Raw genomic sequence first — 20,166 nt, 5'->3', positions numbered from 1 at the left:
ACAGACAAAACAGACAGAACAGACAGACAGACGTCTGTTTGTCTGTCACCAAGATCCAGAGAAGTGGCGCAAACTTCTCCGGGAACATAGAGCTTTCTGACGTTTATTCACCTTTCTCTTTCAAACACGCAGGCGGGATAGGATTTGTTGTCATCAGGAAAGGTTTCCCGATGAAAACAAATCCTATCCCGCCTGCATGCATGAAAGAGAGAGGTGAATAAACGTCAGCAAGCTCTATATGTGTGAATTCTGCTGCAAAGGCATGACAGCCCAAAGTGAGCTTACCTGGCCATTTATGAATACTTTGATTATCGCTGCTTTTGTTTTGCTCCATTCATCCTGTTTCCTCAATTTTTGTTTTGATCTGAAATCGTCGAGTGCGCGTCGTGCGTGGTTGGTGGTTGTGCAACTATTTTTTCGTTAAAAATGTTTCAATTTCGGTAGTTTCTTCATTTGAATTTTGGTAAAAAAATGTCTATTCGATGCGGAAAATTCGCGCTGTCCCTGGCAAAAAGTGCAGTCAGTGCCTTCCGTAACTATTCTCACTTGGCGAGCAATGGACCGAAGCTGTTCGCATCGGCTGCGCATCAGAGTCCGCTCGTTCCGGTCCGCTTCGCCAACAACCTGTTCTGGGAAAAGGATCGGAAGGGTGGGTATGATACCAAGGGAAGCGGTGGTAAGAAGGTGTCCCGCAAGCAGCTGATCGTGGACGGGTTGAAAGAGTTGCGAGAGGAGTTTGCGTTGTTCAACCAGGAGTGGAAGGAGAAGCTGGCCAGCGATCCGTTGGTAGTGTTCCGACCGGGCGAGACGGATGTGGTGTTTAATTTTGAATGCGAGAAGGATCTGGACCGGTGGGTGGTGACGACGGATAAGGATCACAATGAGGGTTTTACGGAGGCGAAGCTTGAACTGAGTCCGGCCGGGTTTGGGTGCTTCCACGGGACGCTGGAGAGTCGAGTGCCGAAGGATGGACGGATCAAGCGGTCGGGGTATGCCAATATTAGGAGCGTTCGACTCAGGGTGAGTAGTTTGGGATTTTATAGTACTGAGGATTTAATGAAATCGTATTTTAGAAATCCTTCAAACGGGATGCGTTTTATGATTGGGAGCAGTACAACACACTGGTCATGCGGGTCCGGGGAGATGGACGCTCCTACTTGATAAATCTTGCGTCGGAAGGCTATTTCGACATCCTGTGGAACGACATCTATCATTACGTGTTGTTCACGAGGGGCGGTCCACACTGGCAATACGTGAGGATACCTTTTTCGAAGTTTTTCCTCGCCTCGAAAGGGAGAGTGCAGGATAGTCAGGGACCGGTTCCACTAAATAGGATCAGCAGCTTGGGCTTTTCGGTGGGAGCACGGGGTGGCCACGAGGGGCAGTTCCGGTTGGAGTTTGACTACATCGGGGTGGAATACGATCCGAGCCACAGGGAGGAGTTTGCCTATGAAATGTACAAACAGCCAAAGTATATTGTGGCTACTTAGGCACTTGGATAAACATTTGTTGAATAGAGAATTCATTTGGAAGATCGAGAATGGCGTTTAATCGAAAGAATGCCCTTCACTTTTTGGGACCATCTAAGTATGTCAGGTCAGTTCTCAGTCGGGATGTGTAGTAGCTCCAAAAAGAAAGAATAACAAGAACGAAGTTAAACAACCGTTCGTAAAAACTTTTATTCCAATGATATATACAATTTTGTTTGAAGGGAGTTCCAAACGAATAAGGATAAGGAAAAGTTATACACAAAGAAGATACGTATGAAGTACGCGAAGGAAACAAAGAATAACCAACTAAAGAAAGTTTTCACGGTTGCTGCTTATGGTTCTTAAGGATTTTGTACGTGTCCTTGTTCACGATGTAACTCATGGCGGCGGCCACCGTCGTAAATCCCGTCAGATACCACAGCGCGTGCAGATACGGGTGGTCCACGTAATTCCAGATGGGTGCCCCCAGGGTGGTGGCCACGGCGACCAACTGGACGGCAGTGTTGACCTTACTGATAAAGGTCGGTGCGAGCTGGGCAGTGGCGTGCGTCACGTCGAAGTAACGCGACAATGTGCGCTGTAAAGTAGATAGAATTCAATTATGGCAGCCAATTAAACGCCCCATAATAAATTAAAAAGTTTCCATAAATAATTTGAAAATTGCCAATAAATAAATAGGGGTGGAAGCAATAATAAACTATAAAAGTTCCATAAACAAATCAAGAAGCGCATAAATAAATCAAAACTTCCCATAAATAATTGAGTTTCGAGCAATAAAAAATGCCAGAATTTCCACAAATAAATCAACAATTGCAATAAAAAACTACATTTTTTCCAACAAAAAATTTCGAACATGCTACATTACAGAACTATTATGATAGAAAGACTGAAACTATGTGTGCAATTTAACAGACAATCGCTTGCTGTCCGAACTCGCTAACGCTCGTCGGACTTTAAAAGGGGATAACATCTCTGTTCGCATTCTACCGGGCAAATTCTTGGATCTGTGGATTGCCTAGATCCGAATCGACGCAGTTACGACGCGTCGGATTTCGGAAACTTCGGCGGCCTCCTGCCGCCTCAGTTCCTCAATCCTCTATGCGGCTTCGCCGCATGGCTCGGCAGTAACCTTTACTTTACTCATTGTTTCGCATTTATTGCTAAATTTTCAATTGCTTTTTTAATGTTCTTCAATTGGGAATTTTTCAATTATTTATGGAAAAATCAGATTTATTTATGGAAAATTTAAACTTTTTTGGTGGAAAAAAATGTAGTTATTTATTGCAATTTTTGAATTATTTGTGGAAATTCCGACATTTTTTATTGCTCGAAAATCAATTATTTATGGGAAATTTTGATTTATTTATGCACTTTTTGATTTGTTTATGGAAATTTTATAGTTTATTATTGCTCCCAGCCTTACTTCTTTATTGGCAATTTCTGATTTTGGTATGGAAAATGATCACTTTTCTATGAGTCGTTTATATTTTAGTCATTCAATTATTACATTTCAGAATCAAGTATTTAAAATCATCTTGCAATCCTTTCTAGAGGTTAGATAATGTTAAATTCAGCAAGGTTCCATGAAAGTATCGAGTTCTATCGGAATTCAGTAATTTTTGCCGAAGAGTTGCTGATTATATAATAGTTTCTCACAAGCCACAAAGTTCGGCCCTCTGTACCCACTATGGATGCTCAGGACTGAAAGTAAGTTCTGACAAGAGCGTACACAATTCAAACTGACCTCGCCACAACATTCTTGCTTATAGTGGATTAGTTTCAACACAAACACGGGAGAAATCGAAAATCTAGAATATGTGGTTTTAGCAGATCAGGGTATTCAAATCAAGTGTTTCTACAGTTCTTATTGTAGAGTATATAAACACCATGGATGGACCCCTTGATAAAAAGCCTTTAGAAGAGGAGGGACAATAAACATGAAAAACGAGAGAGGTGTAGTTCGGTTCCGCAGCCGCAGCAAAGGCTAGCTTGGGCAGTAGAAGTGCAACCACATCGGAGAGTGGAGTGGATAATAAATCGCTGTTCGTTAATTGAAAGAGGTACATATTCGGAATTTCTACAGCATCCGAAAGTGCACGTAATCTGGAGCAGTGAACCGTATAGTACATTTTTTTCATTATCGTCGCAACGCCTTTACCGTCATGACTAATGTTGCATACTACCGTCACACACTACATTCATGCTGCCGTCGATGCATCAATGTCGTCTACCATGAATGTAGCATTTGGCACCATGATTGTAACACAAATCAAGATGATGGGAGTACGAAATGACAGTTTTGAAATGTAGAGTTGGAGTTCCAGTGGTTCCGAAAACTGCGAAAGAAAAATGCGGATAACTCGTGCTAGAGGGTGTCAAGGGCGTTACTTGGGGTTTGAGGGGGTTTAAGGGGGATTTCAGAGGCATTCCAAGAAGCTTCAGAGCATTCTCAGCGGATTTCAGAAACGTTACAGAGGCGTTACATGGCGTTTTCTGGGGTTTCGGAGGGTCTGAGATGCGTTACATGGTGTTTCTGGGGGTATTAGGGGGATTTTGGAGGCATTCCAAAGAGCTTCAGAGCATTTTCGGCGGATTTCAGAAACGTTACGGAGGCGTTACATGGCGTTTTCTGGGGTTTCGAAGGGTCTGAGATGCGTTACATGGGGTTTCTGGGGGTCTTAGGGGGATTTTGGAGGCATTCCAAGAAGCTTCAGAGCATTTTCAGCGGGTTTCAGTAACGTTACGGAGGCGTTACATGGCGTTTTCTGGGGTTTCGGAGGGTCTGAGATGCGTTACATGGGGTTTCTGGGGGTATTAGGGGGGTTTTGGAGGCATTCCAAAGAGCTTCAGAGCATTTTCGGCGGATTTCAGAAATGTTACGGAGGCGTTACATCGCGTTTTCTAGGGTTTCGGAGGGTCTGAGGTGCGTTACATGGGGTTTCTGGGGGTATTAGGGGGATTTTGGAGGCATTCCAAGAAGCTTCAGAGCATTTTCAGCGGATTTCAGTAACGTTACGGAGGCGTTACATGGCGTTTTCTGGGGTTTCGGAGGGTCTGAGATGCGTTACATGGGGTTTCTGGGGGTATTAGGGGGATTTTGGAGGCATTCCAAAGAGCTTCAGAGCACTTTCGGCGGATTTCAGAAACGTTACGGAGGCGTTACATGGCGTTTTCTGGGGTTTCGGAGGGTCTGAGGTGTGTTACATGGGGTTTCTGGGGATTTTAGGGGGATTTTGGAGACATTCCAAGAAGCTTCAGAGCATTTTCAGCGGATTTGATTTCAAAGTCGTTACAAAGGCGTTTTTGACGATGGCGGAAACCCTCAGTAGTGTCCCTGTATTGTCCCAGAAACCCTAAGCGCCATATTTAATTCCAAAATGGCCTAGGATATCGGGTTTCAACATCAGCTCAATTAGCCAGGTCTGAAAATATCCGTATGGCATGAGACTTTTTGATTTGTTAGACGTGGGCCGTAACTATTCAGTTGGGAGCCACTGACTTTTGTTCCCCTGCTCCATTGGTGGTTATGACCCTCGGAACGCACAATCCGAAAATCTTTGTCTCCGCTTCTTCACACTTCCGGTTCCTAAATTATACGCATGTCCCGTTCGCAGTTTTCGGAACCACTGGTATTTCATTAGTTCACTCAATTTGAAAATCCACTACATTTTTTGCCGTGATTAAAAAAATGTCACAGTCACCCATGAATATTTCATCTGGTCATACGTGAATGTTTTTGTTGCATGATAGTCAAGACCATACATCCACGATTATCATGCAAACTACAGTTTTTGATAGTACATTTTGGATCACTGATCTGGAGTGAACTCGACACGGTTTGGATTTCATTGAGTTCAATGGCATTTGGAAGATCGGCATATGTGCTAAGGAAAGCTCGATGCTTGAAGTTCAAGTGGATGTTTCGCATTAAGAGGACGTCCGGTCCCGGAATCTTTTTTTTTTTTAACTGGTTCATTTATTTGAGGCTCAATCGAACCCGTCCCGGAATCGACCTCACGGCATGTTTCTTTGGAATCGATTCCGGGATGCTGAAGGTATCCTTTTCCACTGAAAGTGTTTTGTGCTTACCCGGCGGCTGACCATTTTCGTTCTCTTGAATGCAAAACATCCACATGGATTTCACAATATATGCTCATGTTACCAAACTACCGCAAATCAGAACTGTTTTGGCGGTCGAAGTTCATCTTCAAATTCATTTTCACCACATGTTTCTAAACGTTGAGATCTTCGAAGGCATTGAAGCTATTGAAGTCGTTATTGCTCTCCAACGTCAGTCACGCCCAACACTCGCCAGATCACGCTCCACCTGGTCCGCCCATCGTGCTCTCTGCGCTTCATGCCTATTTGTACCAACCGGATGGTTAGAAAACACCAACTTTGCAGGGTTGTTGTCCGGCATTCTTGCAACATGCCCTGCCCATCGTATCCTTCCGGCTTTGGCCACTTTCTGGATGCTGGGTTCGCCGTAAAGTGCAGCGAGCTCGTGGTTCATCCTTCTCCGCCACACACCGTTCTCCTGCACGCCGCCGAAGATCGTCCTTAGCACCCGTCGCTCGAAAACTCCGAGTGCTTGCAGGTCCTCCTCGAGCATCGTCCATGTCTCGTGTCCGTGGGGAACCACCGGTCTTATTAACGTCTTGTACATGGTACATTTGGTGCGGGGGTGAATCTTCTTTGACCGCAGTTTCTTCTGGAGCCCATAGTAGGCACGACTTCCACTGATGATGCGCCTTCGTATTTCACGGCTCACGTTATTGTCAGCCGTTAGCAAGGAACCGAGGTAGACGAATTCCTCCACCACCTCGAAAGTATCCCCGTCTATCGTAACATTGCTGCCAAGGCTTGTCCTGTCTCGCTCAGTCCCACCTATCAGCATGTACTTTGTCTTAGCCGCATTCACCACCAGTCCGACCTTTGTTGCTTCACGTTTCAGGCGGGTGTACTGTTCTGCCACCGTTCCAAATGTTCTAGCAATAATCGGCAATAATATCCATGTCATCCGCAAAACAGTCAAATTGGCTGGATTTCGTGAAGATCGTACCCCGGCTGTTGAGCCCGGCTCGTCGCATAACACCTTCCAGGGCGATGTTGAATAGTTATACAGTCGTTATACATACGGTTGAAATCAATCTTCAATCTGCTTGCCTATCGCAGTATCAGTTACTTCTCAAATTAACCCATCATTACCCAGGTTGACAGTATAAATGGGCCCAGTCTCGCTCACGAAAAGATTTCAACCAATCAAGTCGGAGAAATTAAAGAAGCTGAAACCGATAACAACCGGAACGGAAAAGAAAACCTCTAGGAGAATCTAGAACCTGAAGCACAGTTGAAGTTCATATTATGATCGACCAATGAATGGCTTGAGTACAATTTATTTATTGTCTATTTCTTGTTTGAAGTTTGATCTACCAAGGTTTACTTGATTGCAAAACTCTGCACCTTGGTAGCATCTTCTCTTTTAGATTAATTTGCTAATTTGAAAAAAAAATCCGATTTATCATAGATTGAAAAGCTACCGCAGCTGCCAGTTTACTGATGTTCACCGAGGAATCATCAATCGGCCCAAGGATGCCTTGGATACGCGACAATGATCACTGTTTGTTTTTGTTTTCAGAGGAATTCACATGACAAGCTCACACATGATGATCTTCATGGCTGCGGTAGGACTTTGACAGCTGCGGTAGAACTCGACGGGCAGCTACCGCTGAGTGAAAATATTAAAAAAAATCCGCAATATAACGGATGTACTGTTCAAACAATAGAGTTAATAAACTATAGAGGACGAATGTCGCTGGTGTTCCCTTTGTTCTCGCTCGGAAACATGTCGGGTATCTATCTGTCAAACTGCATACTGTTTCGCTTTGACACTTATATCCCTGCCTATCTCCGCCAGCAAGAGATGTTGCGGCGACGACGCCAGCTACATTCTTCCTCTATAGTTTATTAGCTCTATTGTTCAAACCTCCTTGGTGGCCGCACGGTTAGCAATGGGTGTTGGTCTGGCTCTAACTGCTGCTACCTTGGTGTTTGGTGTTGAACATGAAGATTGTCTTTGCTGAAAATCCGCTAGAAGCTTTTCTCCAGTATCTACATCGGCATCACTGTTGCTATCCTCTGCTGACACCATTGCACAGTGGTCCACGAACCAGATTTACGAGGAAAGATGCATTCAACGCCTTCAAATGAGGTTTTAGGCAAATATCGTCCCATTAATGCTAGAACTAGGTAACTGATTTTGCGAAATCGCGAGCAATTTGTTTACATCTGAACGTTCACCACAATAATTTTTTACCCGTACTTTCCAAACCGAATTACCTAGTTCTAGCATTAAGGGGGCGATATGGTCTTCTACAAAGTTGTCCCTAATAAGGCATGGTACACAAATTACGTAACGCTAAAATCGGCAATTTCAGACTCCCCCCCCTCCCCCTATGTAACGCTTTTTGTATGAAAACCAAAAATATTTTGTATGGATCGTAAGCTAAGCTAAGCTATACTCCCCCCCTCCCCCTATAAATAGCGTTACGTAATTTGTGTACGATGCCTAATAAGGCCCTCTTTCTAATGTGCATGATAATTAGGGTGGTCCATATTTTTAAAGAAATTGGAAACCATACCTTTTTATTTGCAAGAATAACTGTATACATTCTTCCAAAAAGTTGTAGATCGATCAATTTTGAGCAAGTTTGCTGAAGACACTTTTTATGTAGCTTTAAAATTGACCGATCTACAGATATTTTTCTGATTAGGCTTAGGGTGGTTCAAGAAAAACCGGTTTTCTGGCGTAACTTATTCAGTTTCGATTTTTCATCAAAGTCGCCCAAGAAACACTTGTAGAGCATTTGAAGACGCGTCGTTTTGTGCGCTGAGATGGTAGTTATCTCTGTTGGTTCAATAGTTACCGTGTATGCACCAATCTTTGCGCAGTTAAGAAAAATCAAACTTCGAGTCGTTCTCAAAAATACAAACAAAATATTTGATGATCAATTTCCTCACACGATAGGCTAATGACCCTACTTTGACTCTGTATTACAGAAAAAAATAATAATATTAACCAAAAAAAAATACTTAAAATATAAAAACTATTACATTGCCTTGTTCCTAACTTTGCGCACAAAATCTTCGATTGTTCCTAACTTTGCACTTGCTCTGAATAGCACAAAAAATCATCAAAAATACTATTATTTAATACTTTGACATTAAACTAAAGATGTTCAGGTACTGTGTCCTTAAGGCGAAACTGGAAGCATTTCTTCTTTTTTTTGGTTTTTAATTTTTTACTAAATAACGAAGCAATATTTTCAAAATCGGTTTTCGTGCACATGTATAGAGCATGGACCGAGGTATCTTCTGAATTTTTTTGTGGTTGAACAAGTTTTCCATTTTTGCAGAAACCATTTATTTGTGAAATTTTTTTCAAAAATGGTTTCTGCAAAAACGAAAAACATTTTCCACCACGGAAAAAAAATCAGGAGATACTTTGATCCCTCTACATGTGTACGGAACCCGATTTTGAAAATATTGCTTCGTTATTTTATAAAAAATCAAAAACCAAAAAGTGCCCTAAGTGATCATCATTAAAATATTTTGTCCTAGGAGGGAGGGGGAACGAAGGGGTTCTTGAATTCGTTTGCGTTTCTACACTACCTTGTGAACAATCCAAAATATCTTCAGGAAGAATTTTTCAGTGGCCAACCTGGAAAATGTGGCTCAAGAAGATCAAATGTAAAAGCTTCCCGGTGAATGAAGTACACCTGGTCCTTTTTTTACGTCCATGCTTGGCTGAGCGACAAAAAATTCTACCGCTAAGACAATGAGCAAACTCAACAGTTTTATATTTTTTAAAACATCTTCGTGATTATGAGAAGTGTACAAAATATAAAAATGTGTATTTCGATCATTATTTTGTCGGTAGAATTTTTTTCGCTAAGCCAATAGTGGACGTAAATCAAGGTTTAGGTGTAACCGTTACTGGTAGGACAATAAGGGGTCATCCAAAAATGGCCTCCATCATCGTTTAGGAAGAAAGGGGGGGGGGGTGGTCTGAGAAAATGTGATACTCCATGTATTATGTAAGCGATAAAGTGTGACAAGAGGGGCAGTGGGCCTAAAAATCCTGAAAAATGGCGGACGTAACATTTGAATCGTCCCTAACTTTGACCACTGGAAAAGCCAGATGAATTTGAATTAGGAACACAGCGTAAATAATGGTTCCAAACATTGCGCACCCCTATTTTCTCATTAAAATGTGAAATTTAACTCGAACTGTGATAGATATTACTAAAATATCATCTATTCTGTCAATTAATTGCTAAATTAATTATCGTTGTACAGTTTTGTCGAGGAAAATGTTGATTTTCAGTAGAGTTACTTCTTGGCACCCGTGATAAGGTGATGCAAATTTTGACGTTTTTGTGTGTTTTTTGTTTCTTAATCAACATAAACAAAGACTTTATAACAATTAAACATTCCTCAATTAATGTTTATGCTCACACAATGCTAGTGCAATGATTAAACTGTGGAAAATATTGACTTTTAGTTATTTTTTCGTTATTTTGCAAAAATGCGCAAAGTTTGGACCTGCGCAAAGTTGGGTGCGCACACGGTACAGGTGTTTTTCTTAAAAAATCATAGTTTTTTGAAAAGGTGTTATGACGGGTTGGGGCAAACATAAAAAATATCTTTTTCCCGCATTCAAAAGAAGAAATGCTGTTAAAAACATTTAAATAAATTGGAGGGTTGTTATTTTCGTAACTCAAGTGAAAAATATTTGAATAGTGCCTATTTTTTCTAGAAAATCATCAATATCTTTTGAACGAAATGGCGTAGCAACATTCTCAGCACACGAAAATGCGCGTTTTTGGAAGCTCTACTTTGACGAGAAATTTGAAATAAAAAAGATAAAGCGTTTATACTGTTTTTATTAATTTTTAATCTGACAGCTCTGACAGTAAAGGACTAAACATAAAGTTACGTAAGTGGGTACCGAGGATTGTTCACAATCTGTGAACTTGACTGGGGAAAAAATCGCAACCATGACGCCGCTGGTGGTACCCATCGGGAGCACAATGCATTTGTAGTGTTCTGCAAAACTTTTTTCGTTACAATCTGTTCCAATGTTTCAATATTTGAAAGTTGATGCAACTCATAAGTGCTATGATGAGGAAAAATCAATTTCAAAATTTTATTCTGAATTCTCTGAAGTTGCTTCTTTCTGGTATTGCAACAGCTTGACCATATTGGGACAGCGTACAACATGGCCGGTCTGAAAATTTGTTTATAAATCAAAAAATAATTTTTAATTTAATAGTTTCCTTGACCTGAAAAATAGTTTATAACTGCCAGGCTTACGTTAAATCTAATAAATACAATACAATAATTTTTGCGACAGATTTGATTTTCTATTAAAAAGTAGTTATAAACACGGGAGCGGGACATTTGGCATAGTCATTTGGCAAAAGGTCACTTGGCATAAAGACATTTGGCATACCGAAATGCTCTCTCTCTCTCTTCTTGGCGTAACGTCCTTACTGGGACAAAGCCTGCTTCTCAGCTTAGTGTTCTATGAGCACTTCCACAGTTTTTAACTGAGAGCTTCCTCTGCCAATGACCATTTTGCATGTGTATATCGTGTGGCAGGCACGAAGATACTCTATGCCCAAGGAAGTCAAGGAAATTTCCTTTACGAAAAGATCCTGGACCGACCGGGAATCGAACCCGTCACCCTCAGCATGGTCATGCTGAATATCCGTGCGTTTACCGCCTCGGCTATATGGGCATACCGAAATGCACCCTTCTTTATTATGCCAAGTGACCTTATGCCAAACGACACAGACCCTTTGTAAGAGTCCTAGATAAGTTCGTTCGACCAATTTATTGGAGTTCTCCTCATAATGACAACATGTCTACTTGAGGGTTTCAAATAAAGAGCTCATGGCTTATGTGGAAATATGATAAGTTGAGTTTTGAAAGCATTTGGAGATCCCCTGTTTTGATTTTTGAATACAACCGGAACACTATAGTCATGGCACAGAAGGAAGAAACGCAAAGGGCAGCAGGACGAATTCAGTTGGTCTACTTACCGGCTGAGGTAGACTGATGTACCGTATCACGAATCCCGCTCCGATCAGGAACACATCCCGGAACAGAATCATCCCGGTCAGCCACAGTGGCAGCAGTTCGGCGTAGCTCATGGAAATCACCAGCGATCCGACCAGAATCTTGTCCGCCATCGGATCCAGGAACGAGCCCAGCCGACTGGCCTGACTGGGCCAGTTGCGAGCGATGAAACCATCCGCCATGTCGGTCAGTCCTGCCACCACCAGCATTCCCATGGCCAGTCGGAAGTCCGATTGCACAATAACGTACCCCAAATAAGGGGACATCACAATCCTTCCGACGCACAGCAGGTTCGGAATCGTGGCCACATTCTCCCTCTCGATTACCTCCTCCACCCGTTCCTTCACCTTGTCCTTGCGGTCGCGGATGTCCTGGATGATCACCTTTTTCTTCTCCTGCAGCAACTGTTTGTTCTTCTCCAGGACATTGTGCAAAATCTCCCTTCCTTCGACAGATTTGATCTGGAAGTCTTCCTTCTTGAGCGACGAGGAAAAGCACTTGTAGAAAGGCGCGTTGGGCGGAGGGCCAAGCAGACGGTGTCCCCCGTCGCCACCCCGGTTCTGATGGTACAGACAGGCCGGACTCAGAAATGCACACCGGAAGAGCAACCTACGACGGGCGGTTCCGGTCAAAACCCGGCTCGCAATCGTAGATGGAATGCGCTGCAGCAGTGTCCCATTGCTGCCGGCTGAGAGCAGCAGCCTTCCCGGCAGCTGGCAAACAGAGTTGACGAGCATCCCGCGGGGTTTCTAGTCCCAGAAATCGCAATTTTATTATCGTCGTCTGTCGAAGCGCAAATTCAATGTTTTTGTTATGGTTTTGTTGTGCAAGTTGTTGGCGAAAACTACAACTGGGATTTGGAAGGAAATTTCCCATCAATATCCGTCCCTTTTGAATCGAATTTCATACCAACCATTTTTCCTGTATCTCGCGCAGGTTTACGGCTCATTCGGAACCGAATTTTGGGGCCAATTCGTGGTGTTTTGGTGCGAAAAACAGCCGGACACTTTTGCTGCTGCTGCTGCTGCTGGTGATTTTACATAATTTTCCGTGAACAACAATCATCATCGGGTCGGCGAACGGAAGAAGAAGCAGTTACGAAAGACGGGAGAAACTGTCAGGGAAGGGTGATGACGTTTGTGATAAGATGCTCGGCACATGCAGCATGGGCCATGCAGGGGAAAAGTTACACACATAAATTAGGTACATCAAAATAGGGTATTATCTACGATTCGTTGCGTGAATTTCGTCATTACAGCGGTACCTCGAGCGGTACAAATGGAGATTGAAAAAGGTCGTTTTTGCGTGGCATAATTTGTGTATCACCCTTTAGCTGGCAGCGATATCAATCACTGCTTGCGGAGTGGAACAAAAGCCTGTGTTTAATTGGTCGTCTTCAACAGGTTATGGGCCCAGGGACACCCTGGTGGTTGATCGGGAAACGAGGTGACCAAGATGCGGTACATTCCAAGGAACGGTGACTAGGCCGATATCCGATGAAGTATCCCAACAGACGATGCGACTTGGTGTCAATAATGTTGAAAAATATGATGTGAGTTAGTGGATGCCCGGACCGTCCGACCTAAACTTCTTGTAATTATTACTGTGGAAATCTCCACCAGACGTAATCATTACAAGTGCCTTTCTAGGCAACCAAGGCGGACAATAACGATCAAAGAATGGAACAAATATTGTGGAAATCTCCACCGGAAATACTTGTCCCAGGACCCTTTCAGAAGACGAGAGTTCTTTCAGAGAGTAAACTCTCAATACAAAATGTGTTCTTTCAGAACGTTTATTATAACTTACCAAAGTAAGCTGGCATATCAGCGTGAGCGCCTGAATCAATTAATAGATCTGAAAGCTACATCAGCCATGCCCTGCCACTAAATGCATGACGACCTAACTACTCTATCGATGCATAAGCCTGGTCGCACATCAGTGCATTTGTGTGCGTGAGCACTCCTAACACTTCCGCCATCTCTCTGACAGTTGGCTTTTTAAGGCCGCACGGGACGACGTGTAATTTTTCCTATCTTCCCTCTCTTTCTAACAATTTGCCTCGCGATTTTGAAGAAGCAAATATCAATTTCCACTGCACTGACGTAGCTGAAACTTTAGTCGATTGTGCGCCACAAGTGAGCAAATGAACGATCAAATTTCTAGTCAATAATATGAAGTAGAAGTTGAGATTTGCATCTTACTAACAACAGAGCAATGGCGGACGATTCAACCACCGTCCCGTCCGGCCTTAACTCCTGTAAACAACCCGGGCCACGTGGTCACTGCCAGCATGGCACTGACAGCATTTTCCTACACTGAGAGTAAAATGGTTTTGAAATTAAGAAATGCTAATTTCAACAAATAATCGTTGTGGTTCTGAGAGGCGATGAGAGGACCAGCGCTCGTTCACTCGTTAAAAATCTAGTACCTTGAGGTACCTACGCTGAGAACTGAAGGAATCGAAGCAAGGCGATGCTGGCTGATCGGTGAACGCATGAACTAGATGGTTCTCAGCGATTTCAGAGGAAGTTCGAGACACTGAACTGGTAGCGATATCTTCGGCGTTATCAGTCAGTGCCTGCGGATTGGAACAGAAGCTTCCCTGTGTTATTTGTCGTTTCCAACACTAACTTCTTCAATGCTTCATCTGCTGCATCCGCCGAGTCCTGGATAAAACTGTAGTTGGAACTTTCCAGGTTGAGACAGAATATGGCCAGCGCTCGCATCTTGGCATCTTTTGCTACGATTTCGCTTTCCGCAAGTTCAACTGGCATCCATATCGAATCAAAATAATCCTCATCGCAAATACCCATGTTCAATATTTCTTGCGCCTCTTCAGCTTCTCTATAACCAGCATCGCTTCAGATCCAGTCTTTACATGAACGCTTCGGGCTTTGCTACGACTTGGGTTTCCGCTGTCGGGCTGTTTTTCACGTGGTTTTTCAGAACTTCCTCCATTCGCTGGCATATTACTTTTCTGATAATCTTCCGATTACGATCTGGGCCCATAACTTATAGAAGGCCTTGAGAAAAACACGTGCACAAATCAACAACTTAGGTATCTATGGTCGTCGCGTTGCCAGGGTCAGTCGCAGGTTACTAAACATCAAGTTCAAATGTTATACAGCATTATGCTGTATAAATCCGTCATAATGGTGCTTTTTATAATAGTGATTTTTAGTTGAGGTCGGGGATGATGATATCTGGTAATAGTTCACGGTGCTCCATTTACCGTTATTATAAAATAAAATATACCATCAAAACCTGAAACGCCATTCTCTTTATTTATCTATCCTACACCTCTGGACAATTTTTTAAAATCATCGTTGGGCGAAATTTTGAGTTACGCCCTTTTAAAGGGCCTAACCTCTAAAAAATCGAGTTTTCTATAGAATAACACCACATTTAATAACAGAATCATGAATTAAAGGCATCAATAACAGAAATTATCATGAACAACATTGAAATTTGGTAGTATGCATCCATATGAATATCGGTGGAGTGCATTTTGTATCAAAATTTGTCATTACGTCAATATGTATACGGTAGAAGTTCTTAGGGCCTATAGAAAACAAACATTACATTGGTGTAACAAATTCAAATACAAGTATATTGTATTGTGATTCTATATGTCAATAGATGTTCATATTACTCTCCGTCAAGGCGATAGTATTTGCATGCTCAGCAGCAACATTTCAAAAGGACGTAACTGATCTTCAACACAATATCTTCTCCCATAGCAGATCGAATCTCATCTTTCCCAGGACACCAACAACCACTATCGGAAAGAATTACATTGCCTCCGTCCAGTAGTGGTTGTACATTGCATCGGAGAGATAACGGTTTGGTTTCGGCAAGCAGTTTCGCCATTTCGAAATGTTAGCACCAAGCGTATATTCTCTATACAGCAAATCTGCCTTAAACACAATAGTCAAAATTTGTCAAGAATATTTAATATGAGCAACCACAAGTTAGACAAAAAGAAATATGTCTATGTGCCACATATCTTAAGTTATAAGAATAGAATTTCAAAACATCGAAAGGCCAAAAGACAAAAATTCGGAACAGGCAACAAATAATCAAACATAATATTCTGGGTGAAAATTCTTTCTTCTTTTGAAATATGTAGGTAAGACCTTTTGTCCCTACTAATTTAACTTTTCTTCGAGCTATTGTATTTCATTTTTTATTTCATTCCTGGAGCAACATTTGAGAAGGGCCCAACAGGATTTGTACCTTTTTTCGGAATCGCTTCGAGGGCCTTACAGCAGCCCACCCACGCAAATGAACACCGTTATCCGAAAGACCGATGTTTGCTCTATCTGAAAACTGTCTTAGTTTGTGTGAATAAGTTGATGGGGGCTCAGGAGCGACGTGTGAAGTCATTTTTTACCAATGCTTGTATGCCCTTTTCAAATGTTGCTCTAGATTTGTACGATTTATCTTTTCAGCTTCAGCATTTCAGAAGGGCGTAACTAGTTGATGATACGGCTCCTTCTTCTATGGATGTAGATTGCATGTCACCCGGCTTATGTAAGCCATCGAAAGAGGAGCATTCTTTTTGTCTAGAAGTGCCACGCCACAGCTTTGAAAAAAGGTGTTTTTTTTGGAAAGTAGTTACGCGTTCTTGAAATGTTGAGGCTGAGAGGACAAAATATAGAAATGCAAAAAAATCGAAGACAATATTGCGCGTTTCGCCGTAGATTATCGCACAAAAATGTTCAAAATCGCTAATAGATCGTCGCCAGTACATCATATCGAGTCCGTGTCTTCTACAATAAATGCGGAAAATTGCTATTGATTGACCGCGCAGAAGACACTGAAACGATTAAATGTATCCACGCATATTTATTTACGTTTTTGCATAACTTTCCGCGCTAATTTTTCTTGTAATGTATAGTAGGTCGAAAAAAATAAAGTTAGTAGGGACAAAAGGTCTTATATTAAAAAAAAGAAAGAATTTTCTTGCAGCATTTTATGTGTGATTATTTGAAGCCTGATTCAACTTTTTGTTTTGGCCTTTCAATGTTTTGGTTTTCTATACTTTTACCTTAAGCCGTTCGGCACACAGACATATTTCTTTTTGTTTCGTTTGTGGTTGCTCATATTTGACTTTTGTTTTTAAAGCAGATTTTCTGTATAGAGAGTCATATATCGGTGCTTACATTTCAAAATGGCGAAACTGCTTGCCGAAACCAAACCTTTATCTCTCCGTTGCAATGTACAACCACTACTGGACGGAGGAAATGCAATTCTTTCCGATAGTGGTTGTTGGTGTCCTGAGAAAGTGAGATACGATCTACAGCTATGGGAGAAGATATTGTTTTAAAAATCAGTTACGTCCTTTTGAAATGTTGGTGCTGATATGCATGTGTATACTATCGCTATGACTGACAGTAATATGAACTTCTATTGACATGTGGAATCACAATACAATATACTTTTAATTGAATTTGTTACACCAATGTAATGTTTGTTTTCTATAGGCCCTAAGAACTTCTACCGTATATTGACGTAATGACAAATTTTGATACAAAATGCACTCCACCGATATTCATATGGATGCATACTACCAAATTTCAATGTTGTTCATGATAACTTCTGTTATTGATGCCTTTAATTCATGATTCTGTTATTAAATGTGGTGTTATTCTATAGAAAACTCGATTTTTTAGAGGTTAGGCCCTTTAAAAGGGCGTAACTCAAAATTTCGCCCAACGATGATTTTAAAAATGTGTCCAGAGGTGTAGGATAGATAAATAAAGAGAATGGCGTTTCAGGTTTTGATGGTATATTTTATTTTATAATAACGGTAAATGGAGCACCGTGAGTTCCAATCGAAATAACACACAACTCACATTAAATTGCTCCAAATATTTCAATATATGTTAAGGTTTATTTCTTTCTGGCTATGCTATGTTGTTTTGTTTGTTTACTGTAGCCAGCTAGTACAGCTTCTCGCTGTAACAACATACAACATTATTCTGTATGTGAGTGGTTTTCAAACATTTTCATCATGTGTTAAGGGTGTTGACAGTAGTATTAACAACGGGACACTTCTTTTCGTCAATATTCGTTTTTTTTTTCTTATCGTTTTCTTTGGTAAGGCTGTTCTATTAAGGCGCGGACCGTTTTACGAAGTTGGAAGAAACAACTAACGTGTCGCAGTTGCTCTGAAACATTTCGTTAAATGATCCTTTGGTCGATGTACTTTTTTGTTGTTGTCTGAATCGTGAATACATTTATCGCTTGAAAACTTGTCTTGTTTGGGTAATCTTACGTAGTTTTTTAAAGGTTAGATTTCAAATTTCGGTTCACAGTTTGATCAATCTCGCTAAGATGTTTTCTTTGGTTACTTAAACGATTCAATTCAATGGCACCTAACTCTAACGAATTGTAACTTTATGGAAACAAAAATTCAACATATCAATTTATCCTACCCTTAACCGAAACAGGTAAAACTTTGGTTTGCTTTCTTTGTACAAAGGTTCTAAAAACTGGATTAAGATAAATGGTAAACTATTGGTTTTGGAACTGATATCCGATACTCATCGTTGGATAGTTTCAAGTAATGTTGATAGACTAATCTGTTGATAGTTTTAGTTACGTCAAGTATTTTCTTTAATTCTTTATTCATTATCTCGCACATTCTTCCTAGCTTCACAACCACTTTGTCCAAAAATACGCTTCTCACTGCTCGCAGTTTCTCACTGTTCTCCCAAAATCTTAGACCCTAATCCTATTCTACGAGAAACAATCAATTGGAATTCAACAGGGGTGTGAGGGACTTTTGCGTTTTTCTTCTTCTGATCGATCATTAACGGTTACAAAATGTTTGCTTTCTTCCTTATTTGGTTTTGGTTAGTGTTTTTGTGTGAGTGTACTTACGACTATTGGCAGTATTCTTCTCAGTTGACAATGTAAGGATGTATTATCTATAAAATGTGAGGAATTTTGAGGCTAATTCCGTACAAATCTAGGTTCCAAATTTTAAAACTTGCTGAATTTGACTCTCGATTTGCTGTTTCTGTTATCAATAATCGAGAGATTGGTTCTATTGCTTGGTATTGGTATATTTTGTTCAGTGAATTTGTCGAGTTTGGTGTCATTTGAGAGAAAAGTGATGGAGGATGGTTGAAGGGGAGTGCGTTCCAGCGCACAACAACTAAAAATGGTCTAATTTTACAGGAAAAAGTACATTCAGGGTTTGTGGGATTAAAAGTTTGGTTTTAAAACTAAATCATATTCAAGATCGAGTGCAGGTAGGAATTAAACAAATTGACCTTTATCGAATGACAGTTGGTTTGACAGATTGACGTTCACACAACAGATGTCAAATGACTTGATCCCTACCGGAAACCGAACATGATTACGAATACACTGATAAAAAACATCATTCCGATTCAATAGGATTGATTGTTTGATTTTTTTCCAACGTCTAATAAACATAAAAGACTACAGTTTTACCAAGGATGTATAAATTCAGAGGACTGATGTTTGTTTTGACATTTTAAACTCCCAAAGGTACTTTTTCTGTTAAATTCATGTTTGAAACTCGATTTAACAAGAGAACACTCTTCTTTAAAACTGCGCGCAAAGAGGTGACTCTATAAATGGTTGTAATTTTGTAACTAAATAAAAAGAATAACACTTTTCTAGGGTTTGGTAACACATGATATCGTTGTTTCAAGATTTAACACTGTCCGTTCTTTTGTTGTTACAACAATATTCAATTGACAGACGATGATTGTAGCTGAACATGTTTAGAAAATCCATCCGGAAGGCATCCAAGTAGCCTTCGTCTTGTTCGTCAAAAGTTTCCAAGTATTTCACGGCCTACTATAAACATTTGTGGATAGAGTGTGTGCATGGCTTACTTGTAGAGTTGTGGTGCTCCAAAAGTGAATGAGTGACCTCGGTGAGGTTTGTGTTTATGTGACTTTTGTTTTAGAAAAATGCTTTACAATTAGTGAATCTGTTCGTACAACTTTTCTTCTATCCCTATGGCAATAGCTACACACTAGAAAATTAAGATTTTCAGGAAGATTGTGACCCTATAAAACCACCAGGAACCGGCGCGCTGATCCCCGTTTAAGTTATGGGCCCATAACTTCACACGGCGGTCAACCCGCGGACAGCTCCCACCATACGCTACCTACTGTTCTAACCATTTACAAACACAAAATCTCAGAAAGATGAATCCAGAACAGCGAACGAATCCGGTAGAAGGACGGCATACTCGACGGTGCGCTCCTCATCCTCCAGTGGCGAAGCCGGAAATGGTTCCACTGCGGTTACGGCACGTACACTGGGCGGTGCACGCCGTGACGAACGGGACCGCAACCGGCGAGGTCGCTCGTACAGACCTTCCCCAATTGCCGTCACGCCACCTCCACCCCCATCCGAGTCGTCGTTATCCCTCTCGTCGTCTCCTTCGTGTTCCAGCTCATCCTCCTCGGTACCATCGGCTGACTGGTCCAGCTCCTCCTGTAAATGAAACCACGGCCACCGTCGGACAGAGAGTTCCGAA

The 20,166-nt window shown here is 41.4% G+C and overlaps 3 protein-coding genes across 9 annotated transcripts in view; 1 reads left to right on the top strand and 2 right to left on the bottom strand.

Annotated features, from left to right (window-relative positions):
* Positions 1–358: 358 nt before the first annotated feature.
* LOC109433659 (complex I intermediate-associated protein 30, mitochondrial) lies at positions 359–1,532 on the top strand. Its single transcript, XM_019710115.3, has 2 exons — positions 359–1,020; positions 1,074–1,532. The coding sequence occupies exons 1-2, from the start codon at positions 472–474 to the stop codon at positions 1,488–1,490; spliced, it is 966 nt and encodes a 321-aa protein (XP_019565660.3). The 5' UTR covers positions 359–471; the 3' UTR covers positions 1,491–1,532.
* A 118-nt stretch (positions 1,533–1,650) lies between these two features.
* Positions 1,651–12,708, bottom strand: LOC109403482 (probable cardiolipin synthase (CMP-forming)). Its single transcript, XM_029855216.2, has 3 exons — positions 12,547–12,708; positions 11,597–12,483; positions 1,651–2,067 (listed from the first exon to the last, which is right to left on the bottom strand). The coding sequence occupies exons 2-3, from the start codon at positions 12,368–12,370 to the stop codon at positions 1,810–1,812; spliced, it is 1,032 nt and encodes a 343-aa protein (XP_029711076.2). The 5' UTR covers positions 12,371–12,483; positions 12,547–12,708; the 3' UTR covers positions 1,651–1,809.
* Positions 12,709–19,105: 6,397 nt separating this feature from the next.
* The window catches only part of LOC109403484 (echinoderm microtubule-associated protein-like CG42247), a 226,217-nt gene continuing 225,156 nt past the window's right edge, over positions 19,106–20,166 (bottom strand). For all 7 annotated transcript variants that reach the window (XM_062844208.1, XM_062844206.1, XM_062844207.1 and 4 more), the window contains one exon: positions 19,106–20,123. The gene's annotated coding sequence lies outside the window, so the exon portion shown is untranslated. The remainder of the gene's footprint in view (positions 20,124–20,166) is intronic.

This window comes from Aedes albopictus, chromosome 1, assembly GCF_035046485.1.
Source record: "Aedes albopictus strain Foshan chromosome 1, AalbF5, whole genome shotgun sequence".
In the NCBI taxonomy this organism is placed as follows: domain Eukaryota; kingdom Metazoa; phylum Arthropoda; class Insecta; order Diptera; family Culicidae; genus Aedes; species Aedes albopictus.
This window is presented reverse-complemented; position numbering and strand designations above follow the sequence as displayed.